At 42.8% G+C, this 26675-nt stretch overlaps 1 protein-coding gene across 1 annotated transcript in view; it reads left to right on the top strand.

The window, feature by feature from the left end:
- ptprna (protein tyrosine phosphatase receptor type Na) overlaps window positions 1-24542 on the top strand; it is a gene marked incomplete at both ends in the record, with an annotated part of 43248 nt that extends 18706 nt beyond the window's left edge. The window contains 21 exons of the mRNA XM_080752756.1: window positions 898-1018; window positions 1398-1542; window positions 2177-2378; window positions 2893-3039; window positions 3635-3757; window positions 4887-4921; window positions 5004-5284; window positions 9623-9709; window positions 10058-10137; window positions 10557-10621; window positions 14449-14658; window positions 15751-16011; window positions 16243-16390; window positions 17219-17292; window positions 17383-17460; window positions 18406-18525; window positions 19002-19168; window positions 22281-22334; window positions 23023-23087; window positions 24159-24232; window positions 24471-24542. Coding sequence (XP_080608882.1) covers window positions 898-1018; window positions 1398-1542; window positions 2177-2378; window positions 2893-3039; window positions 3635-3757; window positions 4887-4921; window positions 5004-5284; window positions 9623-9709; window positions 10058-10137; window positions 10557-10621; window positions 14449-14658; window positions 15751-16011; window positions 16243-16390; window positions 17219-17292; window positions 17383-17460; window positions 18406-18525; window positions 19002-19168; window positions 22281-22334; window positions 23023-23087; window positions 24159-24232; window positions 24471-24542 — 2609 coding nt within the window. The remainder of the gene's footprint in view (window positions 1-897; window positions 1019-1397; window positions 1543-2176; window positions 2379-2892; window positions 3040-3634; window positions 3758-4886; window positions 4922-5003; window positions 5285-9622; window positions 9710-10057; window positions 10138-10556; window positions 10622-14448; window positions 14659-15750; window positions 16012-16242; window positions 16391-17218; window positions 17293-17382; window positions 17461-18405; window positions 18526-19001; window positions 19169-22280; window positions 22335-23022; window positions 23088-24158; window positions 24233-24470) is intronic.
- Between the last annotated feature and the right edge of the window lie 2133 nt (window positions 24543-26675).

The following is a 26675-nucleotide window of genomic DNA, read 5'->3' as shown; positions in this document are numbered from 1 at the left end:
AAAGCAGGCTGCGATAAGTCTTAAGACACTGTCACTGACGAGGGCTGGAAATCCACTGAGATGTTGAAGGAGTATTGACGTCACAGAGCTCTCTGTTTCCCTCTCTGTCTTTTATTCTCCATCATCAGAGCTGTCACGGTTACAGAATTTAATTTAAAAATAAACCTGGGGTCCTAGAGGGGGTTCCAGCCCCAGGGGGTCCCCAGCTAAATAACTGGTAATTCTGAGATTGTGCAAACGGGATGATCAAATGGTTCCATTTGCACACTCTCTCAAGGTCTTTACACACCGGGGGCGAATTTGGGAAGCGAATAATTCCCTTTTTTTTAACCTTATAAAGTCAATGCAAGCTTCCACACCGGCAACACATTTCCAGGGAGCGAAAAATCGCCAGTTATTTTTTCGCTCTGGTGTCGAAGCCCTCTCTCTCTCTCTCTCTCAGTATCAAGGCAAGCTAGCTCTACCCAATTTAAAGAGAAAGAGAGAGAACATGGTCGAGTGACTATCCCTTTGCATTGAGAGGGAACAGTGTTTCTCCTTTTAGCCGTATCTGGTCTGTGTGTGGATAAAGCCAGTGGTGGATAAAGTACTAATATGTCTTACTAGTAAAAGTATGGTTTATGTATGTTTTATAATAATATTATAATTTATATCTGCAAAGTAACTAGTAACTACAGTTTTAAAATAAATAGTTGAGTAAAAATACAATCCGATACGTTCCAAGATGTAGTGGAGTTGAAGTAAAAGTAGGCCTACTGGAAATTGGACACACTCGAGTAAAGTACAAGAGTTATGTGGGTCCATGGCCTAATCAATGCATAGTAAATTGTGGTCCTTGTGATCACTGCTATATGTGTGTATGTGCGCGTGCGTGCGTGTGTGCGTGTGCGTATGTAGGTCTGTCCTGGCAGGATGACATCACCCAGTACATTGTATCCAAGGAGCTGAAGAGGGTTCCTCACACCACACGCCCTTCCAAGCCTAACTCTGCGTCCTCCACATCCTCCTCTCTCCCTCAGTAAGGCCAGGAACATTTTAATCAACTAAAATGAGATGTGAATCATCTTCAAGCGTCCCCGGTTGCTAAGCGATGCTTAGAACCCGGAAATATTACGTAATCCGGAAATGTTTCGCTCTGTCCGCTCCTCTGCTATGATTTTCAGAAAAATCTGTTTGTCGAGGAATCCTTTCTCAGATAACGTTTTCGTCGAAACAATCTTTTTTCAACGGACCGTAACTAAAGAACGGATCGTTGTGGTTAAAATTGTACTTTTTTCCGGATGAAAGAAGAAAAGATCGTCGGATGTTACAGACAGCGTGTTTACATCTTGGTCACGTGGTGCGTTCCGCGGGTCGGCGAAATCTTTCCTTACCTGTTCTTTGTTCTGCGTTGCCAGGTCCAAACAACACAACCACCACCACAGTTCCAAGTCAGGGCCCATGCCTTCTCCTGACAATTATCTGGACTACATGATTGTCGAGCCTCCTCAGTCCCAGCTACGCATGCAGGCTGCCTCCATGGACCCATACGCATATCACCAGGTACGCACGCACGCATGCATGCACGCGCGCACACACACACACACACACACACACACACACACACACACACACACACACACACACACACGCACACACACACACACACACACACACACAAAGGCAAAGGTACACACGTGGACTAGTCGAATGCATCCATAAGTGCTTTTCTATAAGTGTTTGTAATCCCTTTGTCAAGTCCCACCCGTGGTCCTTGCCCCTCTTCGCACCATTGGTTGCTGTTTGTGTCTTGGTTGTACAGAAATCCTTTCTCTCCATCCACTACCGTTGAAATAGCAGGTTTTTCAGTTGCTTCGTACTGATGTTCAGCGTATTCAATTCTTTGTTTAAACTTGGACTCAGTAAAAACGGAACATCTCAGGTTTAAATGTTTTAGCAAATTTCACATAAACAACCATAAGGCGGAACCCAGGCAGAACAATGCAGAAATGCCTGCTGGTTAGTCAGTCAGGGGCCAATCTGAAGGCTGACACTGGGTCAGTTGTAATAAAGTATTGGAAAAATGGATTATGATATTGAAATTGTTTGAATGTTTTGTAAATTAACAATTTATCCATTCATGCATGCACGCGCACATAACCGTACCATCCAAATTCCTCCTCTTTACCTGTCACAGCACAGATACCAGGACGAGGTAGAGAGATCCCTTCATCCCATTGGAGGAGGAGGAGGCTATGTCCGCCCCTCGTCACGGTCCCAGGCCAATCAGAGAGAACGGGAGCGTGAAAGGCAGTTGTTGCAGGAAGCCATGTCTCTGTACCTGGCGTCTGCGCAGCCCTCCTATCGGCACCGGGGACCCGCTCCCCTGACGCCTGCAGGTGAATCAAGAAGCTTTCTTTCTTTGAAGAATAGTTTCTGTTTGATAACTTTAAAGAATATGGGGGGGCGGCAGTGGCTCAGGGGTAGAGAAACCGCCATTGGAACACAGAGGGATCCCGAAGGGTTCCCAGTTCGATCCCGGGCTCCCCCAGAGTTAGTGTCGAAGAGTCCTTGAGCAAGACTCTGAACCCCTAGTTGCTCCCGGTGAGCAGGTTGGTGCCTTGAATGGTTTCCTCTGCCCATCGGTGTATGAATGTGTGTGTGAATGGGTGAATGTAATGCACAATCTCTGTAAAGCGCCTTGGATGAAGGCGCTATATAAATGCACCATTTGCCAAGAATATGAATAAAATAGAAACAGTAAAAAAAAAGAAAAAAAAGGAAATGGCATGAAATTAATATGAATTAATGAATCTCTAAAAGAGATAATGACATGAAAGCTATCGATCGATCGATCGATGTCTGTCTGTCAGAGAGAGAGAGCTACAGCCTTTGCCATTATGCTGTGAGCAGGCCTGCCTTACTATGAGGAACTGGAGTTGCCAGTTGACTATGTGGAAGACTACACCCTAGAGGAGAGACTTGGTACTGCAGCCAAACAGCTGCCCCAGCCCCAGCATAAGACGATCCCTCAAGACTACAGCCCTGTATCACTCGACGGTGAGCCATACACTTATGTGTTAATGATGTGTGTCATTTGCTTTGCCCATTGCGCTTTTTACTCAAGCCTCGTTCTGGTTTTGGCACATTCAAATGGCTATAGTTTGTCTTACTTTTTAACCCATTTAGGCCTACAATTATTTAATGCTTTTGCGAGCTTGTAGATCTGGTATTTTTGAAAATCTTTGATTTTTTTTCAAGTCTTTAAAAGCGAACATTTGTAACTCAAATATTTGCTTCCGGGGGGTCCCTGGAACAACACATTTTGATATGGGGGTCCGCGGCCAAATACATGTAATTTTGGGGGGTCCTTAACATGAAAAGGTTTGAGAATGACTGATTTAGAAGAAGGATTTAGAAGACATTTATAGAATCGGGTCAAAGACAAAAAATAGCAGATCTACAAGCTCACAGCACGGCACCGAGTGCTGCACTGCAAGCTTGTATATCTGCTATTTTTTAATAATTAAAGCATAACATAATGTTAAATCTAAGGTGACACAGATTTGCGTTCAGGCCTTAATGGGGTCACAAAACAACTGGACAGTATTAAAGGCAGCCCAGATATGAATGTACTGTACTGTGGTGTTATCAGATGACTTGCAACAGAGGATGTACAAGGTGTTGGAGAGGTATGGAGTCAAGCCCAGAGAACTGAGCCCCCAGCAGCTGTACAGGCTGGCCCTCATACTGCAGCTGGTGCAGGTTGACAACACAGGTACCATACAGTGGTGGGAGTCCCCATTCCCACAGTTATTATGTCTTGTCTGCCGTGTTGAATGTCAAATCCTGAGTGTTTATTTCTTTCTGCGGGTTTAGCCTACACATGGAATGTGTTCACTCTCAGAGGGAAAATAACACTCGCTATTTTCAGTATTTGTGAATATAACAAAAAAAATATGTTTGGCTCTAATGTCATGCCCAAAATAGGGATGACAGGTTGAAACTGGTTAAAATCTATTCTTTAAGGTATAGCTTTGTTTTGGGAAATTAGTGCGGACAAACTTTTTCTATAGTTGTATATATTGCAATAATAATGTGTGATTGTCACAAAGTCCCAACGCAAACCTGGACATTTCCCTCGACACCACTGTGACTTGGCATACCATTTGGTAACCAGTGGGCTAGACTAAGTGGCACTAGTTACAACAAACCCTTTAAATAAAACAAATGCTGGTGATCTCCAGCTTTTTGTTGGGACATTAGTTAACCTCAGAAGAAACAGTGACCAAGAGAATGATCTTCCAAAGTCACTCAAGGTCAAAGTCAAAATGAAGAAGTTTTTTCAAGTTATAGTAGAAAATATTTGAACTTTGATTGATGACCTATAATTGATGATCTTGACCCCCAAAACGTTAAACCTTAAGGCTCCGTACAGACATTTGCGAGAGATATCGTGTCTGTGTCGTTTGAGAATGAGGGGGGGCAGGTGGTCCAATTCCTTCTCAATGGAGGTCACATGTTTTTTTGTCTCTTGCAAATCTCTTGACCAAAAGACAGCCTTCTGTTGAGCAAGAGACTTGGAAGAGACATGAAACCACGTGACTTACAGAATGAATTGGACCTCCCCCAACCCCCCTCATTCTCAAACGATACGGAGAAGTTGTCTCACGCTTATGTGTGTTTGCGGCCTAACAATCTTCAATGTATAGAATTACTGTATAGCTCAGAGATAGAATGAAGAAGATTTTGTTCTTAGGCCTATACTTTAAATTAACTTGGACTATTTTTGACCCCACTTCCTTGCAGAGGAATAACATAATTCACTTTTTAATTAGATTTATTATATCTATATTTTATAGCACTATAGCATGATGATAGTGATGTCTGTATGTCTGACCTTTCAGATCCATATGAGAAAGACCTCATATCCCTCAAAGAGGTAAGCTGGCATCCATCTTAAACACGGTCGATGACGCACTCGCCATCTTGTCACGCTGACAAAGTCACCTGCTTCTTCACAGACCCAGCTGTTAAAAACAGACAAAGTGTCCAGTGTGCCAGCAAAGCCTGCCACTGCACCAAGTGGGGCTGTTGATGTACTGCCTGCCGCCTCCACTATGCTAGCTCCAGCACCGGCGCCAGCGCCAGCCAAGAGCCCCAGCCAAGCACCCTCCTCTGTCCACCCTCAACCCCCCCAGGCGCTCCCTGCAGAGGCCGGGCAAGTCTTGAAGGACCAGGGGCTGCCACCGGATGAGGGGCCTGGAATCAAAGAAGAATATGGTTACATAGTCACCAACCAGAGGTGAGCACTCAACCACTTGCTGTAAGCCCTAAACTTGGAACTGACAATTATAGCCAATCTACAAACTCACAACGCATTGCATCACAATGTCTAGGAAGGAGTGTGTAGATCTGCTATTTTCAACTATAATGGCAGTAGGAGCGAGATCATTTAGCGACCTACAACCGGGTCGCGACGTGGTCGGTAGTTTTCAGCGACCGGGTCGCTAAATCGAGCGACCGGGTCGCTAAATCGAGCGACCGGGTCGCTAAATCACCGACCGCGCCGCTAAATCGACCGACCCGGTCGCTAAATCTACCGACCTGCCTGCAGTTTTAGGTCGGTAGATTTAGCGACCCGTTCGGAAGATTTTGCGCCCCAGTCGGTCGATTTAGCGACCCGGTCGCTCGCTTTAGCGACGCGGTCGGTGATTTAGCGACGCGGTCGGTGATTTAGCGACCCGGTCGGGAGGTTGCGTGGCAGGTTAGCCTAACTGAGGTAACGGTCGGGAGGTTGCGTGGCAGGTTAGCCTAACTGAGGTAAGGTTACTGAGGTTAGGTTTAGGGTTAGGGTTAGGGTTAGGGTTAGTAGGTCGGTGGAAGCGACCACCGGTCGGTGGATTTACCTACCCGGTCGCTGGATTAGCGTCCCAGTCGGTGGAATTAGCGTCCCGGTCGATGGAATTAGTGTCCCAGTCGGTCGATTTAGCGACCCGGTCGCTCGCTTTAGTGCCGCGGTCGGTGATTTAGCGACCCGGTCGCTCCATTTAGTGACCCGGTCGCTCACTTTAGTGCCGCGGTCGGTGATTTAGCGACCCGGTCGCTCCATTTAGCGACCCGGTCGCTCGATTTTGCGACCCGGTCGCTGAAAACTACCGACCACGTCGCGACCCGGTTGTAGGTCGCTAAATGATCTCGCCCTCTCTCTATAATGGTTCGCCCAAAACAGGGACACTAGGTTCAAAGTGATTAAAGCAAACATCCTGCTACAATTGGAATATTTAAGCAAATTTAGTGAACTAGAGGTTTGGGCCCTCACACCTACTTATGTGGTACCACCAATCCGACTGATATGCCCATATATGGAGATCTCTATATCTGTCAGTCCTTGGCCCTTTTATTCCCAAATATGGAGATCCCTGATGTCATCAGTATATATACCCATTTATGAGCATTCCCACTTTTGTGCCCAATGCTGCCCATATATGGAGCTGACTGATTTGTTTGCACCTGATTGAGGTTGAACACACTCCATATTTGGGTGTAACTACTTCTATGGTTATTGCTGAGTCATGGTGACATGAGCGTGACGTCAGATGTCTTCCCACCTGCCGGCCCACCTGCCGGCCCGTCCTCCCTTAAGCCAATTTTAATATTGGATAGGATAAAGTAAAACATTACACATCAATTTTACTCTCACAATTGCAGTGTAGTTGCAACACCTTTTGTCGAAGGTGAAATAAGTGAGGTCAATATTATATCTGTAAATATAATGCTATTATTGTAGTATAATAATATCATTTCTCCTATGAGACAAGCTTTTCTGACATATGCTCTTTTTAGCTGGTCAGCAGGACCAGCTCTTTAAACAGATTACATTGTCCTGAGACATTCAGGGGACCTAGGGGACCTATTTGCCGATTGGCTGTCCATGTCACATGGTCACCGAGCTCATGATCCATTGGCCAGGCCCTCCAGATCTGTACTGCTGTAATGACATATTTTGTCCAGCAGGGAGCACCATTCCTTCACACTGAGGCGGTGCCTGTGGCCAGCCTGCTTGTGATAAATGAAACAGAAGAAAAGAGAGGTCTATACTTGAGTAAAAGTACAAAAGTATTGGCATCAAAGTACAAAATGTTTGTATGATTGCTTGTAGATCGGCTATCATTCTTTGATTTTCACAAGTCATTGTTGACATCATCATCCATTTAAGCTTTATAATTAGCTTCATACTAACATTAACATTATTTTTCTTCTTTCAATTCTAAACGTAGAGATTAGGTTATGAAAGGAAGGTGATTAGGTGATGAAAACTAGCAAAACTATAGCAGCCATTCACTTTAATCAACGCGATGCATCCAATGTAATTGTGATGAGGATGTCAAACAAACGTTAATCACGTCGTATTTAATTATACTTCATCTGTTACAGATGATTGTCCAAATAAACCGTACGTTATTTAAACTGTGAGCCATTTATAGACAATATGCAGTGTTGCCCTGGGCATCGTTGTAGGCTGTAGTAGGTGATGTGTCACACCATCTGCATACCATCTGCATTAACATATGAACTGAACGAGTATGCAAGTTGTCAATGATTTAACTCTATGACCATGATATGGGCTTTGGTGTGAAGTCATGAAAATATCGTACCCTACACAATTTACAAAAGCAACACAAAGTACATTCATTGATGAGCTGCTTCTTCCTGTCATCTGATCAGTGTCCACACAGTAGATTAATTCGAGTTGCATTTTAATATCAAATGAAACAGAGCAAAAACGATGTGCTGAATGAACCAATGCGAGTCTTTGAGAATTACAGTTAGTATCTTCACAAATAATGAGCACATTTCTAGAGACACGGTAACACATTCATTGTACTAAATGACAAGAAAGCATATATTTAGAACGATATGTAGCAGTGAAATACCACAAGATTTTGGAAAATGCCTACAATCAATACACTTATTTGAACACCTTGGTTACATTAAGTTCTGCATAATGCGTACTTTCTGCTTTTGGTACATTTCAATACAAATACTTTTTATACTTGTACTCAAGTAAATTTTGAATACAAGTCTTCCACTTGTATGATACTTAAGTAAAGAATGCGAGTACTTTTCCCACTACTGCCTAATAAGCATGCTAGTTTTAGTAAAATCAGACATCACAGATAGATTTATAGAGTAATAGGCTATATGGCAACTGTAAACTTAGCAGGAGTCCTCCAGGCTATGGGGGAAAGTAGCTGTTGGAAAAAGTACTCAAATGTTTTACACTTGTTTTTTTTAAAGTATCTTAAAAGTATCAATACTGCACTGTAGATGTACTCAGTTATAAGTAAAAGTCACACACACACACACACACACACACACACACACACACACACACACACACACACACACACACACACACACACACACACACATACACGGGGGGGGGGGGAGTGACAAAATTCATAGATCTAGAACACAGACTTCATAGATATAGAACACAGAATATGTACAGTACAGTACAGTGAGGTACAGTATACAGTACAGTAAAGTACAGTAAGGTAATACGCAGTTATTACTGTTGTTTGAGCACGCCCGAGTTTTTTCAAAACTTTTTTTTTCCAAAAAACATTTTTTTCCAAAACTTTTTTTTTTTCAAAAAACATTTTTTTTTTTTTTTTTTCAAAAAACATTTATTTTTTCATCTGACCAGCTTATATATTGACTGTGTCAATTCTTGTTTAAGATTTGTTTTGGGGCTTTTATGCCTTTATTGATAGGACAGTAGACTGACAGGAAATGGGGGAAAGACGGGGAGTGACATGCGGCAAAGATCGTCCGGATCGGGAATCGAACCGGCGACGCCGCAAGGCATCCATGCCTATGTGGCAAATGCTTGTGGTATTTGCCCAGACCAGTAGGCCAGCGGGCACCCTGCGACAAATGCTCTTTATCAACAATCCATGGTCAAAGTGGTGTTACTTGGCATGACTGTTGGCATTTTAAAATGTCATCCATTCTTCTGCATTATTGTTGAAATAGAGCTGCAACTATCGATTATTTTCTTAGCGATTATTACATTTCTTTTTTATTTATTTTATCGAATGATTGAAAATAGCATATCTACAACGCGTTGTGAGCTTGTTGATCCTGTGTTTTCACCTGATTTGAAATACCTTTGGCATATAATGACACACCCCACTTATTGATAGATTAATTGGCAATTATTAAAAAAAATGTTGATACTTAGTTCGATGAACTCTTTTGCACTATTCTGAAGGCTGACTTTGAGGAGAACGAGTATGCAGTGGTTCTTTGTCTGTAGATGTATTGGAAACTCATAACACGGCACAAAGTGCTGCTCTATCTGCTATTTTTGTATAGCCAAAGTATAGACTCTAGAGGGTACCCGGAGGTTATGCAGGAATGGCTACTGAGTGGCCAGTAGGAGTAGGAGTTAGGAGGAGTCAGTAGGAGTTTCCCAACGAGCACTTGAGTGACATATGATGCATAACCTCTATAAAGTGTTACCATAAAGTGGTTAAAATGATTGTGAGGATCTATTAACTAATTTAGCTGGGGACCCCCTGTACCTGATACTGCAGTACAGTATGTTAACAAAGGTTTTCGTGTCCTCGTCTAGACCTCTGACTCTGTATGACGGAGTCAAACTGCTGGAGCAGCTAGCCGGTAAAATACACCTGACCACCAGTAGCTTCATCAACATCAGGTAACATCACTTCCAGTGTGTGTGTAAAGCCTCATTTATACTCTGTTGTATGACAGTGTCACTTCAAAGGCGTTAGCAATTACATTCTTACATGCTAATTATTGTTTGGCAAGCGACATCCTTGCATAAGCTTATAAGGGAGTGTCTTTGAAGCTGCTGTCCAGAACTTGCAAAGTCACATTCGAAACTCATGTGGAATGTTATTGTGAAAAAAATATCAGTGGAATATTATATTTTTACACAGTATGAATTTAATTATTATTAATATGTGTGTGTGTGTGTGTGTGTGTGTGCGTGTGCGTGTGCGCGTGCGTGCGTGCGTGTGTGCGTGCGTGCGTGCGTTTCCAGTGTGGTGGGTCCTGCGTTGACATTTCGTATCCGTCAGAACGAACAGAACATGACTGCTGCAGAGGTGGCTGCTAAAGCTGGTGAGACACGCACGCACACACTGTCTCTCTAACACAAAACCAGATATGCACGACAGATCGTTAGTGCTTTTCGTCTCTCATTTGAGCACACCCACACACACTCAGAGAGGTCTGACAATGTGTGCATGCCCACACGCACTCAGAGAGGACTGACAATGTGTGCACGCCCACACACACTCAGGAGAGAGGTCAGACCGTGCAGCACAGTGTGTTTGGTAACAGGGAAATGTCAGCCATCTGACTGTTGACTCAGAGGACATTGATGGTCCTCTGCCTGTCAACTAGGATGGAGAGATAACACTCACAATGATGAATGGAAAAAAAAAGTTTTCTCTTTTTCTTACCTTAAAACAACAATAAAAACAGATATTATGTCAGTTATTTGTGTTTGCTTACTATTATCGTGGTTTTATTTACAGTATCTGAAAAGCGCTTCCTGGAGTCTGAGACTGGCCTGAAGATTGTACAGACTGGCGTGGGAGAGGTACACAAAAACACGCACGCGCACATGCACACGCACATGCACGCGCACACGCACGTTAGGGCTGTCACGATTATGACATCTTACATGATGATTAATTGTCACTCAAATAACGATTTAATTGTGTTTCTGTCTTTGACAATTACATTCCTGTTTGGCTTGTAGGCTTTGAAGTTGCACATGGCAGATATGACACATAACCTAAATATACAAAGAAATGGCTGACATATTTGACAACTTTATACTTGAAAAAACAATTATGTAATAATTGTGACAGTCCTAAAGCACACACACGTGAGCGCACACACACACATTTCATTGACAGTTTTCACATTATCGTCCATTTTGCTCATACGTCATGCTCATTGGGTGGGAGACTGTGTGAATATGATCCCTGGCCTCCCAAATTCTCCCCCTGGCTACATACGGTGCAGTTGTCAGGGAAACACAAAGACAAATTATGCCTGTCCTCACGCATGTCTTCGTTTCCCTTTCACTTGCTACTCACTCTGGTCGGGTGGGCTTTAGCTGGGCTTTCTTCACAGAGAAAATAGTTTCAGGAGCTAGTCACTCTCTGCTCTGCATCCAAGCGAGTTGTACAGATTCACATGGTACAGTGCTGGAGTCAGAGGTGACCTTACGGTGACTTGTTTGAAGAATCAGCGCTACAGATGCAAACACCTGGAGTAGCAGAGGCCTCTTGTGTCCGCCTGATGTTGAAATCAGAGGCAGAATTCAGTGTAGTCAGAGTCTAGATGAATGTATACGGAGTGAACTGCTGACACTCCACAGAACACCGGGAGCAGAGAGGATGAGGGTCCGTCTTAGATGTGGTGAGTAGGGCTGTCAATAATAATTGCGATTAACGATTCAATTGTGTTTTTGTCGTTAACAATTACATTTCTGTCTCTTTGTAAGCTTTGAAGTTGCACATGGCAGATATAACACATAACGAAATTACTGACATATTTGACAACTTTATACTTAAAAAAGAACATTGACAGTGGAAATAGCCGATCTACAAGCTCACAACTCGTCGCACCGCGGCGCGTTGTGAGCTTGTAGATCTGCTATTTCCACAATTTTTTTAAATATATGAAAATCTTTCAAGATGAAAACTATTATGACGATTATGACAAAATAGTTGTGATTATGTCAAATAATTGTGATTAGATGATTATGTAATAATTGTGGCAGGCCTAGTGGTGAGTTGTACTACCGTGGTTTGATAGCTGTGCCATGATGCTGCTTTTAGAGAGAGTTAATGTAAATCTGAGACTGTTCAAATGTCTTCGAAATGACCTTTCGTTAAATGTGTACACTCTAAGAGTGGAAGTAGCACACAGGTTTTACCATGTGCCACCACGGGAAACATGTGAAACCCGGTGTGACCACGCAAACAGCGGGGTATCTGCCAAACCGAACCAGCAACACTGGTGGGCAAGGAGGACTAATTATGTGTGATGAGGATGTGCTTAATGAGCAAGATCGTGTTCTACGGTACATCTGTTTCAAAGACAAGCCACTGCCTAGCAGGTGTTAATCTTAGCAGTCGGTTGTGTGCGTGCGCGCGCGTGTGTGTGTGTGTGTTTGTGTGTGCGTGTGTGTGTGTGTGTGTGTGTGTGTGTGTGTGTTTGCATACTCTCAAAGTGAAATGAACACTGACTGATGCCCATAATAATGCAACAATCTATGGTCCATTTAATCTCTGGTTAGCTCGACTATTATTCAAAACTTTGACTTTGATTGAACTCGATCACTAAAATGTTGGTCACTGTGTGTTTTATCTAATTATTTTCTCCTGTGGTTGTGGATTGTGTGTCAACGTTCTTAAAACCCCCTTGATGTTTTGCTCACAGCAGAACTGGCCGGGCAGAAGAGCTGTGACATTTATATCACTGCTGTGTGGGTTTCCTTTTGTCAACTGGGCTTTATAATGGCAAATTATGTTAGTGCGTAGGTGTGTGTGTGTGTGTGTGTGTGTGTGTGTGTGTGTGTGTGTGTGTGTGTGTGTGTGTGTGTGTGTGTGTGTGTGTGTGTGTGTGTGTGTGTGTGTGTGTGTGTCTGCCACCTGGAGTGCAAGTGGCCACTGCACATCACCAAGGCGACATCCCATAGCATTCCACCGGGTTGCCATGGCACCTGATCTTTTCCAAACCCCCCACTCTGGCTGCTATGACAACAGTCACAGGCGTCATTACTCCCATTATCATTATCTCCACACGTACGCGCACCACACACACACACACACACACACACACACACACACACACACACACACACACACACACACACACACACACACGAGACACGGGAAGTCACGGGAAGTCAGCTTTGTACTGGGATCAACCTCTGAGAATGATTACACGTGTTCGTGTGATATTTGTCAGAATGTCATCTTAAGCCGGTATCGACATAAGCCTGTTTGTTTTCATACTGTGATCATCTAAGATGGAAACGATTACCTTTATATTGAAAGAAATGTTTTTTGTTTGTTTTTTGCAATGTAATTTTATTCTATCATCATCATGTTTTGGGGTTCATATTGATATTAGTGCTGCAAGACAGTAAAAACGACTTCTTACGGTACTGCATCAAATGGCTTTTATGCTTCAGTCATGTCTCACTGTTTGATCAAGCTCAGGCTGTGACGATCTTTTCGTTCAAACAAAGGTTTCTGTTTTACCTTGAGCCTCATTTGTAAAGGTGTCTAACAAGCATACAGTATGTGCCAACATCGAGGCATGATTAGTAGTTATCCCAATGTTCACTGCTTCACTGTACAGTTGAGAAATCCATTTATTAAACCACTTAATTTGCCTGGTACTTGTTTGTGGGCCATCGGATCAATCCATTTTCCCTGCCTTCGTTGGTAGCGTTGTTCTGCTGGCTTGTTGTTAGTTTAATGTGTGGTTTAGTTTGGAAGGGAGCCTACGGTATCAGTTCAGAGTGTACAGTAGCTAGAGGAGGTGATAGCATAGTATTTGTTTACACAAAGGCAGGAATACAGACAGATAAGGAGAGGGATCATTCAATAGCAGGCCACTGAAAGCAACACATTAACCCCTCTGGCATTAATGCATTGTTATCATACATGAGTTGCATTTGTGTCAGGAATAACATGAAGTTGTTTTGTATCAAAAAGCTATTTACATTTTTAGATTTGACATTCAGCATATCATTGCTGTCGGGTGGAAACCTTGTCCAAAAAAGAAAATGGCCGAAAATGTTACATTTCAGAATTATTTTAAAAATAACCTGTCTTCCACTGGATCTAGTGTAGTTATCATTTAGTCACAAGCTCTTGTTAATATTTTTCATTGGTTATATATATTTGTAAAAATCCACAGACAGATTTAACCACTTTCACTTTAGGACGACTTTTCAACCTGTCTTTATATAATTGGTCCTCACTAACGTTAACGATAGAATAGCACATTTTTACTCGGTCTGTGTCTCATAGGAGGGCTCTGGGGAGTTCCGAAAACTGTCTGCCAGTGACATCATCGGATTATAACATTGTAACTTTTCAGGAATAGAAAGCCTGCCGTTTCTATTAGCTTGGATTCCCATCGATGATGTCACGGGTAAACGGATTTCTGAACTTCCCACAACCCTCCTATGAGACACAGAGTTGGAAAATATTTTGCTATTTTATCATGAACATTAGTGAGCACCAATTATATGAATATAGGTTGAAAAGTGGTGAAGTCGTCCTTTAAGAACATATCAAAAACGTGTATGAAAAAGGTTTATCATTTTGCCAAAGTGAGACCGTATTAATGAGATAACTATAAAAACCTTTCCTGTCTGTGCCCTCCTCTTCCTAGAGAACTGATGCACAGGGTCTCCCACAGGTCACCCGGGTTTCCCAGGGCTCCAGCGGGACGGTCATCACCCTGGTCTCCATGGCAGTTGTGGGGGGAGTGCTGGTATTGGCTATGGGCATTGCTTGTCTCAGGCACCACGCCCAGCAACTGGCCAATGGCAAGCTTGGTCTGGGACCAGAGGGAGGAGTCGAAACCCATTTTGACTACCAGGTATTCAGTTAGGGTTTCGAAGGGGTCTTTGTTTGTTACTGGGAGACATATGGAAACCCATGTCAACATCCTGGCAGCTGTGTTCAGGCAAGCTGTGTTATTGTTTTCAATTTACTGGTGGCATGAACATTCTATTCCTATTCTTTTTTCTAAAGCTAGTGTGCAGAAAAGAAGAGACCACATTTAAATCAATCATCAAGAAAAGGTTCAAGGCGGCAGTTGTTTATTTGGCAGGATCCCCATTAGAAGTAAACACCGATGGTTTACGAGGCTAAGCTAATGTAGGGCGTCCACATATCAAAAATATAAAAACCTACAAAAACAAAACATGAAGAAAACTAATATATATATATGTTACAGTATGTTTGGGTAACTCAGGACGTTCATTGTAAGAGCGCTTGTTTCGTTCACCACACACTAATCACCACCAGATGGCGACGACAGCCCATAGACAGCCATTCACTAGTGCAGGCGCTGACGTCACTCGTTTGCGACTCCCTTTCTTTATTTACTAGCCTAGCTGGGCGGTGTTTAGCCATTAGCTTAGCCATTAGCTTAGCCATTAGCTTACTATGAGCGTTTATCTTGGGCTTGCCCAGGCCTTACGGCCTGGGCATAAATATAACGATTGCATTCACCACGGCTTCGTAACTCGCGCGGCGCTCCGCCGGCCGCGCGGCCCTGGCCCGCTCTTCACGGCCACTCGCGCCTGCGGCGCTCGGGGGCGAAGAGCAGGACCAAGGTCCGCTGGCCTTCGCGCCGCTTGCAATGTCGTGGACAATCGATGGGCTCCGCCTGGAGGACGTTGTTGTGGGCGACCGCTTGTTCCGCCCCGTGCGGCACCGCGAGTGCTCCGTTTCTCGGCCGTCCTGTTTCTCTAACATCCGGTGACATATATACACCTTGGTACGCATAAGGCCCGCCCCCACTCTATCCTGATTGGAGGAAAACATGTCAACATATGGACAAAACACTCTAGTCTATAGTAACTAGTACAGAACATAGAACCCATTTTGTTATTATTTGAATTAAATGAAATCACTTACTTTTTCCACCACTGTACCATCTCTGTCTTGTTGTCTCCCCGTCCAGGAGTTGTGTCGGCAGCACATGGCATCCAAGTCCTCCCTGTCCCGTCAGGACTGCGGGGTGGGGGGCAGCGTGGCGGGGTCCGCCGTGGCGGCGGGCGCGGGGGGCCGCAGAGGGACGGACACGTCGCGCGTCAGCAGCGTCTCCTCCCAGTTCAGCGACGGGCCGCAGCACAGCCCCTCCTCCACCCACAGCTCCACCCCTTCCTGGAGCGAGGAGCCGGCTCAGTCCAACATGGACATATCCACCGGGCACATGATACTGGTGAGCAAAAGACGCAGCATTAAAGCCCACTCATGAAAAGTCCATACTGTATATCTTAGGTGTTTCCCAAACCTTTTCATTTTCAAGGACCCCCAAGTTCATATGTATTTATCGACCCTGGTATTCGTCTGAAAAAAACGCAGCAGTGTGCAAAGACCTTAACACTGAGGATTTCACTGTGTGTACCTACGTTGTCCATTTTGTCCTCCATTGCGTCCTGTCTTCCCCCAGACGTACATGGAGGACCACCTGCGAAACAAGGACCGCCTGCAGAAGGAGTGGGAGGCCCTGTGTTCCTACCAGGCGGAGCCCTGTTCAGTCAACATGGCCCAGGACCAGGCCAACATGGACAAGAACAGACACGCCCATTCTCTGCCCTGTTAGTATCTATCTAGTCTCTCAAGAACAGCCTAACTGAGCTCGAGTTACAACTGAGCTCAAGTGAAAAGGATCGACCTTTTCTTTGACGATGGCTAGCCAGATTGGTATCTATCTGCTTGATCATATGGTTGCCATGCCCGTTTAAGGATACTGTTAAGAGCAGAGGGTCGTTAAACTTTGTCATGTCAAGGACCCCCAAATTGATATGAATTTGGCCTCGGATCTCCAATCTGAAAAGATATTTTGTGCCAGAAAGGGACACCCCATACGAGATTTGTCTTTTTCCAAGATTTCCACATTATATAAAAAAAATTAAAAAGATTAAACTGGTTTCAATGCTATATTACCTGTTGCCCATTTATGCCCTTCTATGCCCATCTGGCATATACGGTACTATGCTACGGCCATAGATGGCCCCTCTCATAGACATATCCGTTTATATCTGGTCGCACTTATTGATGGTGATGGCACCAAGACTGCTGGTCCCTCATTGGCTTTTATGGTGATGATGACATCATTACCCGATTGATGACGCCACTCTCAAGGGTTTTCCCATTGGATGACGTCAGCGCAGACACACACGCACACACAGACAGACATAGATTTCCTTCATTTATAGATAGATTATTGATAGATATGTGCCCATGTACATGTAAATTACATGTACAGTATATGTGTACCTGTTTCAAGCTGGACAAGTCAACAGGACAAGTAACAATCCTCTCTAATAACATCTGCCTTCAGATGTTTAATGTGATGATTCTTTCTCAATAGAATACCATTTCATTCCTTCACACTCTCTTAAAAATGTGTTTGTTCTCTCCAGATGATCACTCTCGGGTCAAGCTGAAGTCGGATCAGAACCCCCATAAGGAAGACTACATCAATGCCAGCAACATCGTAAGGCATAATTATTAAGTGAAATCAACACTGACTGTCACCAAAATTGTGTTGAAAACAACCAATCTTTCTTTCCTTGTTAATCTAAAGATTGACCATGACCCCCGCCTAACAGCCTACATCGCCACCCAGGGACCCATGGCTCACACTGTGGCTGATTTCTGGCAGGTCAGTACAGATGTCCTGAGTTTAGTAGATGTTTATCATCACTGTCAGACAGAAACCTTTTATTTTTTTTATTTTTTTAAGTTAAAGTATCTATACTGCAGTGTAGAGATACTCTGTTGCAAGTAAGTCTGGTAAAAAGTTAAAAAGTTTAATAAAAGTTAAACATTTACTTGAGTAAATGTACAGAAGTATTGGCATCAAAATATACTTAAAGTACCAAAAGTAGAAAGTGCTCATTGTGCAGAATGTCCAGAATTTCACAAGCACAAAATGTATAACATTTTTGGAAAATAACAGATACTGTACTGTAGATCGTCTTATTAGTCAATTGGACAAAATATATATACATGTATATGGCTGAAGTGTTTAATGTATGTTTTGTGATAATAATCTAAATTATACAAAGTATAGTAACTAAAGCAGTCAAAGAATTGTAATGGAGTAAAAGTACAATATTTGCCTCTGAGATGTAATGGAGTAGAATTAAAAGTATTGAAAATGGGAAATACTCTAGTAAAGTAAAAAATACCTCAGAATTGTATTTAAGTTAGGCAATTCCTCTCCACTTTATTGAAACACTTTCCAAATCTTAAACTAAACACGGTAGTGTATACTGTAAGTATAGATTGTAAAATACTTAATGTCTATCCACTAGATGGTGCTTGTTGTTACTTGTGGATTGTAAATGAATAGTATTTTGCCCCCATTAAAGAGAATAAAGATTCTTCAGTTTATGTGTGGAGCATTATATTGTGTACATTCAATGTCTGAAAATGTGTGTGTGTGTGCGTGCGTGCGTGCGTGCGTGCGTGTTCACCAGACTCCACCTTAGCCTATAGCACTTACCGTAGCACTTGCCTAGCCTCAAATGACAATACATGTAACTTGTTCTGGATTAAGAGCGTCTGCTAAATGCCTAAACTGTAAAATGTTCTGGATCCTCAGATGGTATGGGAGAATGGCTGTACCGTGATAGTGATGATGACCGCACTGACAGAGGACGGTGAGAAGCAGTGTGAACGTTACTGGCCTGATGAAGGCTCTTCTCTCTACAACATCTATGAGGTAACCTCCTCTTTCATACCTGTAAGAACTCATTCTGTATACCACCACGTTTTATCCATAAAGCGTTATACCGGTAACTACAGTACTATATACCACTTCTTTATCCTGTATAATGTTTCTAACAGTTGTATGGTGAAGGTGAACTATTGTATTAGGGGTCGTGGAGGGGATTCCTAGGGGTACTCTGCTGCTATGGAACCACTTCTTCCATTTGTACTCTTATCAGAGTTAAATGAACATGATTGTACAGTGTAGATTGGGGTCCCAGAGATAAATCATGGGCATCCATGGCCTAATGCTACATCAGGTCTACATTCACCAAACTTGTTCATGACATTTGGCACAGCATCCCTATTGGTTATAAGCTCACAACATTTTGTTATGTTCTAAATTAAATACAGCAATCCAGTATATACTTTGCCCAACAGATGCTGATCCTTTCCATCTCTCTCTCAATCTGCGTGTGTGTGTGTCAGGTTAACTTGGTGTCAGAGCACATCTGGTGTAAGGACTTCTTAGTACGTAGTTTCTACCTGAAGAACGTGCAGACCCAGGAGACCAGAACGCTGACTCAGTTCCACCTGCTCAGCTGGCCTGCTGACGGCATCCCCACCTCCACGCGACCCCTGCTCGACTTCCGCAGGTAAGGACACCATCCGGAAACACTCACAGCTAAATAACAGTAAGTGTTGGGTGAGAGATACCTGTATGCCGTGTACTGGTGGTGACTGCAGGCCTTGAATCCTAACGATGAATCCCATGTCATCCTTTCTACTTGTTTCTCCATCTTTTCTATCACTCTACCTGTTTCTGCATCTTCTCTATCACTCTTCTCGTGTCCATTATCAAACAATGCACAAGTACTTTACATACTGTAGGGGTGGGCGATATGGTGATAAATATTGTTGAGACGATGCAACGTCTCCACGATATTCCTTTTCAGAGATATCGTATATATCGTGATACTACAAGGGAGCCTTATAGAGAATCCTGTTGAATTGTTAATACAGAGATTCATTGCAGAATGCATTTAAACCTAGGGCTGAATTAGTAGTTTTCAAACTTTAAAATGTCAAGGACTCCCCTTAACTCTGACACTATACAAATTAAACCAAATGGACCTGTAAGGGTCCATTTGGTTTCATTTGTATACTGTCAGAGTTACATACTTGTAAGGGTCAATTTAAACCTCCCTGGACCCAGAGCATACGAGCGGAGTGGAGCGCGAGCGGCGCGGGGAGCGGAGCGGGCCGTTTTTGACGTGAGCATGAGCAAGCGACTTTTCAAACGGGTCTGAGTGGCTTCGGAGCGAGGATTTTCCTCTGCTCCTTGGAGCGCAGACCTCCTCCGCTCCTGGCCGACCCTGTTGGGGCCGCGCACCGCATGTTTCCAACAAAACAGTGCCGGGTGCAGTAGTGGCAGTGCAGCCATGTCGTTACCGCGGAGAGGAGAACAGACAGAGAATTCCCTTCATCAAGATTTCACAAAATGTATCTATATCATCCACACAAGTAGGCTAGGCTATGTTATAATAAGTAGCCTACCTTGTGTCAGTTAAGCCAGTCAAAGGATACGATTTTAAACGCAAGTGAGACTGATTTTGCTGAATGAAAAACACACGCCACGACTCGCCTAATCAATAACCAACAGGATTTAATATTGCCCGTCTTAAAATACAATGATTAGATTGCCTAGATAGATCTCCATCAAGCCGAGGCTCACATTACCGCAGGCGTTTGTGTTGGATGGGAACACACTGGCGAAGGAGAAAGTGTTTCAGAACTTTTTTTTTTGCTGCTTTTTGACGACCCTGAGCGGAGCGCGGAGTGAGCGGTGAGCGGAGCGATACGCAAATCGAGCGGAGCGGGGAGGAGCGGAGCGGCGGGGGGCGCGACATGAGCGAAGAGTGAACGGTACCATAGACCCCTGGAGCGCGGAGCGGCTTTCCGTCCCGCTCCACTCCGCTCGTGTGCTCTGCCTGGACCCCACTTCTTCTTTTAATTTTGTTGTGACTGTAGGTCGCAGATTAGTATGTAACGGTCACAGCTCGTCCGTATGTACGGTATCTCTTTGTCGCTCTGACATCATGGTCTGGCTTCACTGTGATGTCACACTAACAGAATCCCTTTTATGCCCATATGGTGTTCCCTGATGTCATCAATATTAAGCCCATATCTAACAGGACTTCATATGGGAATGCCCATATATGGAGGCCACATCTGCCACATACCACACTAACAGAATCCATATATGGCCAAGACGGATGGCCAAGACAGCCCATATCTGTGTGGCTGGTACTACAGACAGGGATCTCCATGTATGGAGATAAAAGGGTATGATGTCAGATGTCATAGACATCATAGGACTTTCACATAACGAACAGAGTAATCATGTTTGGGCTCTCACACCATATCTCCATATACAGTACATGGATCTCCATATACAGTATGGGTACCAGGGGTCTCCATATATGGGTAACTGGTCCGATATACATCATTGGCCAGATGGCCAAGAATTGGCGCATTACTTGTTACCTTGTAGGTGGTTGTACTGTTATGTAACTTGAAAAAATAACCATAAAACCAATGTGAAAAAGAATCATGATAAGATTGTGTATCGTGATACAGCTTGGAAGAATATTGTGATATTGTATTTTTCCATATCGCCCACCCCTAACTTTACATTTCACCTCCGCCTTTTTCTCCCCCCTCCTTGCTCCCTCTCCCTCTCTCTCTCTCTCTCTCAGTGCTCAGTAGGTTGATGGGTTTGCATTGTAACGTCTCCCAGTGTCATTTTTGTGGTTTGCAGCTAGTACTCTGGCTCCAGTTGCATAGTCACAAAAATGAGCATTGGCAGGTGTGACTGGCGACTGCAAGAGGGACAGTGACTCCATGGCTTTCTGTTCTCTCCTCTCTGCCTTGCCTGTTCTTCCCATCTCATTTTGACCTTATTCCCTTATCCTGTTTTTCTTCTTTTTTGGGGGGGTATATCCTCTCCCACCGCTCCTTAGCTCTTGAATCAGAATCAGCGTTATTTGTTATGATGTTGTATGCCTCTGTTTCGTTTTCTTTTAGCTCCTTGTGTTACCTGCTTATCCCATTTTATGCTTTAGCTATTAAAAAATAGCAGATTTTTCAAAAATAGCAGATCTACAAGCTCGCAGCGCGGCACTCAGTGTCGTGCTGTGAGATTGTATATCTGCTATTTTTCAATAGCTAAAGCATTAAACAATTCTAGGCCTAAATGTGTTAAAGCAGTGGTTCTCAACCGTTTCTGGATCAGGGCCCACTTGAAAATCTCTGACCATCTAATTGTTCAGATGATTGGACTGTGGGCTTATTCAGAGCATGTTCATTTTAATGAGCCAACAATCTATTAAGTTCTGTCTTGGATCAATGGAATTAACACAGTATTCGTATTTATCGGTATCACAATGTAAACCAATTTTTTCAAGGGTTTAAAGAAAACAATTGCATGCCATATTTGTGTGTGTATATATTAGTGTTATATTCTCATTCAAATCTTTGTGTTTTGACAATTATTTCAGGGACATACCGGTAATATGTCCCTTTTTTGTACAGAGACATTTTTGCATATTATGTTCTACCATCACGGCTCACCAGTGGTCCCTGGCCCACAGGTTGAGAATAACAGGCTTTAAGTTCCATGAGCTCCAACTGCTGAATTCTAACTAATCTCTCTCTCTCTCTCCTTCCCGCTCTGTCTCTAATTCTCTGCCCAACCCTGTTCCTCAGAAAGGTGAATAAGTGCTACAGAGGTCGCTCTTGCCCCATCATTGTTCATTGCAGGTAATAAGCCACAACTCGTTTTGACCCTACCATAGCTTTTCGGTGAGCGAACATAGCACGAAAATAGCTAATCTACAAGCACACGGCATGAAATGTTGTGAGCTTGTATGTTGCCTATTTTTTATGTAGCAACTGCAAAAACAGGAGGGGGGCTGCTATACTTATTATAAGTATGCTGCTCTGATGAAGGCTCATAGCCGAAACGTGTAAGCGTTCTTTGTTGGTGTGTGCCAATAACAAAGTGGAAATGTGAGTACTTTGTCCTCCACTCATTTAAAGTTTTGGATGTGCTACCTTTTTGGAACATTTTATTCCTTTTTGGAATTTTTAATTCCTCCTTTTTATGTATACTGGACTTTAGGTCTAGCACTCCAATGTCCCCAATGTCTTTTTCTTATTTAAGTATGAAAGTGTCTCTGACCTGAGTGCTGAGTCACATGTATGCACTTGGCCATATACTGAATACATTTAGTCTGGCTTTGTGGCATTTCTTTTCAATTTAAAACATCCAAGACGTTAAAACATTTAAAGAGACTTTTTGTCTCTTGAGTGCAATCCTTCCACCCTTAGAACTGAATGGGTGAACAGTTAGTGACTGGAAGAACTCTTCAGTCACTAACTAACTCTGTATTTTGTTCAGAATCTAATGGTATCCTCTCTCTTTCTCTCTCTCGTCTGTCTCCCTAAGTGACGGCACTGGACGAACTGGTACATACATTCTCATTGACATGGTGCTGAACCGCATGGCCAAGGGTGAGACACGCACGCGCGCGCACACACACACACACACACACACACACACACACACACACACGAATGTCAGGCAAATGTCCAAAGCCTTCAACAGGGAGTGCCATGGGTCATAAAATTAATTATGACATGATGAAAATACACCTTTTATTCAAAACCGAGGAAGGAAATGAGTCTTATAAATCCTTTCTAAGGTTTTTTTTTTTTTTTTTTAAATACCTGTTTCTTTGTCAGTGGTGCTCAAACTTTTTCATGTCAAGGACCCCCAAAACGATATGTATTTGGCCGCAGACCCCCTTCTCAAAATATTTAGTTCCAGGGACCCCCAGGAGTATTTCCACATTGCAATATTGATATTTTAACTGAAGTAAAACTAATTGAGTACTTTTTCCACCACTGAGTATAGTAAAAAAAATACTCTTCTCAACTAGTTACGAGGAGAGTGAATCGGTTTCTCTGTTAATTCTGATCTTGGGTAGATTTGCTTGTAGATCTATTTTCGGCGTGCAATCCAAGTATAAATCGGGCAAATAAGAAGCAGCTACTCTCTCCACCAGCTTTGAAGTTCACACATTGCACAGCAGAGGGTGCTATATTCACAAATAATATTATATTGTGGTTGCACCATTGCAGAATGTAGTGAATAAGTGTAAAGATGTAAATTTATGATATACCATTACTGTGCCAGAGATTTTGTATAGCCTACATAATGCTGTGTTCTTCTCACATGCATGGCTTACATTGAAGTGTTAATTGCTTTTACAGCATATTGTTTTCTCCCTGTGGTTTAACATTTTAAGTGTTTTTAAAAGGTGCTTTATGAAGTAAGGGGAAATGTCATTACAGGGAATAGTGTTATTTTACAATAAAAAAAAATAAAAAATAAAAAACGTAATGAAGATAAAACACTGTTATATTCAACTGACAATAAAAAACAAACAATAGTAGATTTATACTTAAACATAGCTGACACAAGCATTACGATGCGTTGTGAGGTTGTGTATCTGTTATTTTTGACATGCGACTCCATCATACAACAGAGTGCAAATAATTTCTTGATGTTGCTGTTGTTAGGAGTGAAGGAGATTGACATCGCTGCCACATTGGAACACATCAGAGACCAGAGACCTGGCCTGGTCTCCACCAAGGTACCAATGTGCTTTCTGTGTGTGCGTGCGTGTCTATCCATGTGCATGCTGCTGATCCATGAGACAGACACCCACCATCATCACAACCCAATTCTATCCCCCTACCCTCCCTCCCTCTCTCTATACTTTTTACCTTTCTCTCTCTTCTACTGTACTCTAGTTTTGATCGAGGGCCACAATTTATGATAATGTCTTTGACTTTGTCTGTTTCCTCCGCTCTGTCCATTTCCCCGCTCAGGACCAGTTTGAGTTCGCACTGACAGCAGTGGCCGAGGAGGTGAATGCCATCTTGAAGGCCCTGCCACAGTGAGCCACAAAGTCCCTGGACACATACGCAAAAAACCCACACGTGCACACCCATAACCAAGGACACGGCATGAACATGTGGTAACAACCTGTTTCATCTATCCACACGCACAACTATGGACGCAACATGAAACTTGTCAGCTTGTTGTAAATAAGATTTACAAGATTTACCTTGTGTTCCTCAGAATTTACTTTCCCAACTCCTTGGCTTCTGGGTTCCTTAGATTTTTAAAACCTGGTACTTTTTCTTCTTTTCTTTGCATCTAGCAGAAATTCTGATGTCAGCCATTAGTGGTACAGATGCATTTTTCCCACTGATATATATATATAACAGCCTTGTGATATCTTCCTAGTTAAGGGTACGGTCATACAAGCGCAAACAGGAGGGACATCCCTCCTGTGGTGATGCAAATCTGCGTCTTTTCCCTCATGTTGAGTTCAATTTGGTGAATTTGACCCCACTTGGTTGTCATTGGCTGTAATCTTACCAACTCTCATATAGATCTACCAGCAAATAGATTTCCATGTGTGTCACATTCTGCACCGCCACCCGCATTCAGCAAAAGGTAGGAACTTGCCTCCACTGGTGATGGTCGTTCACCTTTCACACGTGTGACCGTACCCTAAGACAGTAAGGAGATTTTCAGATCTGTTTAACAAGAGAAATCAAATCTAAATGATTGTTTTGCACATGTGGATCCAGCTATGGTTTCCACATCAGGTATTGCCTTTAATTATGACAGCACAGGGAGAGAGGGGCTGTGTGGAGCAGTCGTTCATGTACAAATGAACATTAATTTATTTTTGTGATGGATCATAATTGTTCTGTGTGACAGTGTCGTCAAAGAGACGGTACTTTACTTAGTAGTACTTAGAGAAAAGGATTCATTCATACCACATGCCCTTGTATCAGGTGCCTGTTTTGTTGAATATCCCAGTGGCAGGTGTGAATTCTTTGTTCATTTCCATCAAAGTATTTTCAAAGTTATCAGCAGCCATCCTGTAGATATACCTGAAGAGATTGCCATGACACACCACAAAGTAAAAACCCCAGAGTTCATTTAACACGTAAACCCCTGTAGTGATTAGAGAACTGGACTGTACTTTGACCACGGTTTCCCGCTTACACCAAATCTCTTTGCCAAAAATAGCCGATCTACAAGCAAAATGCTTAGTGTTAATTTAACTCTTAGGGTGATGTGTGCGCTTTTACACTCAGGGTTAAATCATCACTCAGGATTTTACTGTTGTACTACTACACTCTCCGCTCACTACCTAGTTGACATCTGATCTCTCTCTGTCTCTCTCTCTCACACACACACACACACACACACACACACACACGCACGCGCACGCACACACACACACACACTTTGTGTTCTGTCTTCAAGTGTATTTATCATTGTGATAAATGTAAATAATCCACTCCAATGATTATGTGTTTATTTCATGTAGCAGACCTATATAAAATAACTATAAAAATGTATTTTTGACTTGATCTGAATAAATTTGTCATGTGATGCAGCATTAAAAAAGCATATTTTTGTGAATGTTTGTCCTTTACAATGTGTCGAAAAAACGCACCATAAAACAAAAGTCAAAAACATACGTGGATCAGTCACATTACTCTTATCTCCTAGTCTAATTTTTTAAACTGATACACGAAAGCTCAAAGCTTACTGTATCTTGCTATATGCACTGGTGCTCAAACTTTCATGTCGAGGAGCCCCATAATTATATTCATTTGGCCCGATTTTGTTCCATGACATAGAGATTTGAGTTAAAAATGTTCACTTTTAAAAATAAATATATTCAAAGATTTACACATATTTTCTTGATTTTTCTAAAATGGTAGATCTTCAAGCTCATAGCGCGGCATGAAGTGAGACGGTATGAGCTTGCTATTAAATAAAGAGGGGGAAAAAGTATAAAATATGGTTAAAGTGGTTAAAAATCTAAAATGACACACATGCTTTCCCGGTTTAAGACATCAGGGATGGATATTTATTTGTTGTTTTGTTTGTTATTTGTTTGTAAGCTGATGATTGTCGAAAACCTTGCTTGGAAAGGCTATAAATCTAAATCCAGATGAAAATATTTTAGCCTGATTTAAACTCAGGCTTTACACTGCAGTGGT

Source organism: Nannobrachium achirus (genome assembly GCF_963921795.1).
Source record: "Nannobrachium achirus genome assembly, chromosome: 22".
NCBI classification, from domain to species: domain Eukaryota; kingdom Metazoa; phylum Chordata; class Actinopteri; order Myctophiformes; family Myctophidae; genus Nannobrachium; species Nannobrachium achirus.
The sequence above is the reverse complement of the archived record's forward strand: the minus strand, read 5'-3'. Positions and strand labels throughout refer to the sequence as shown.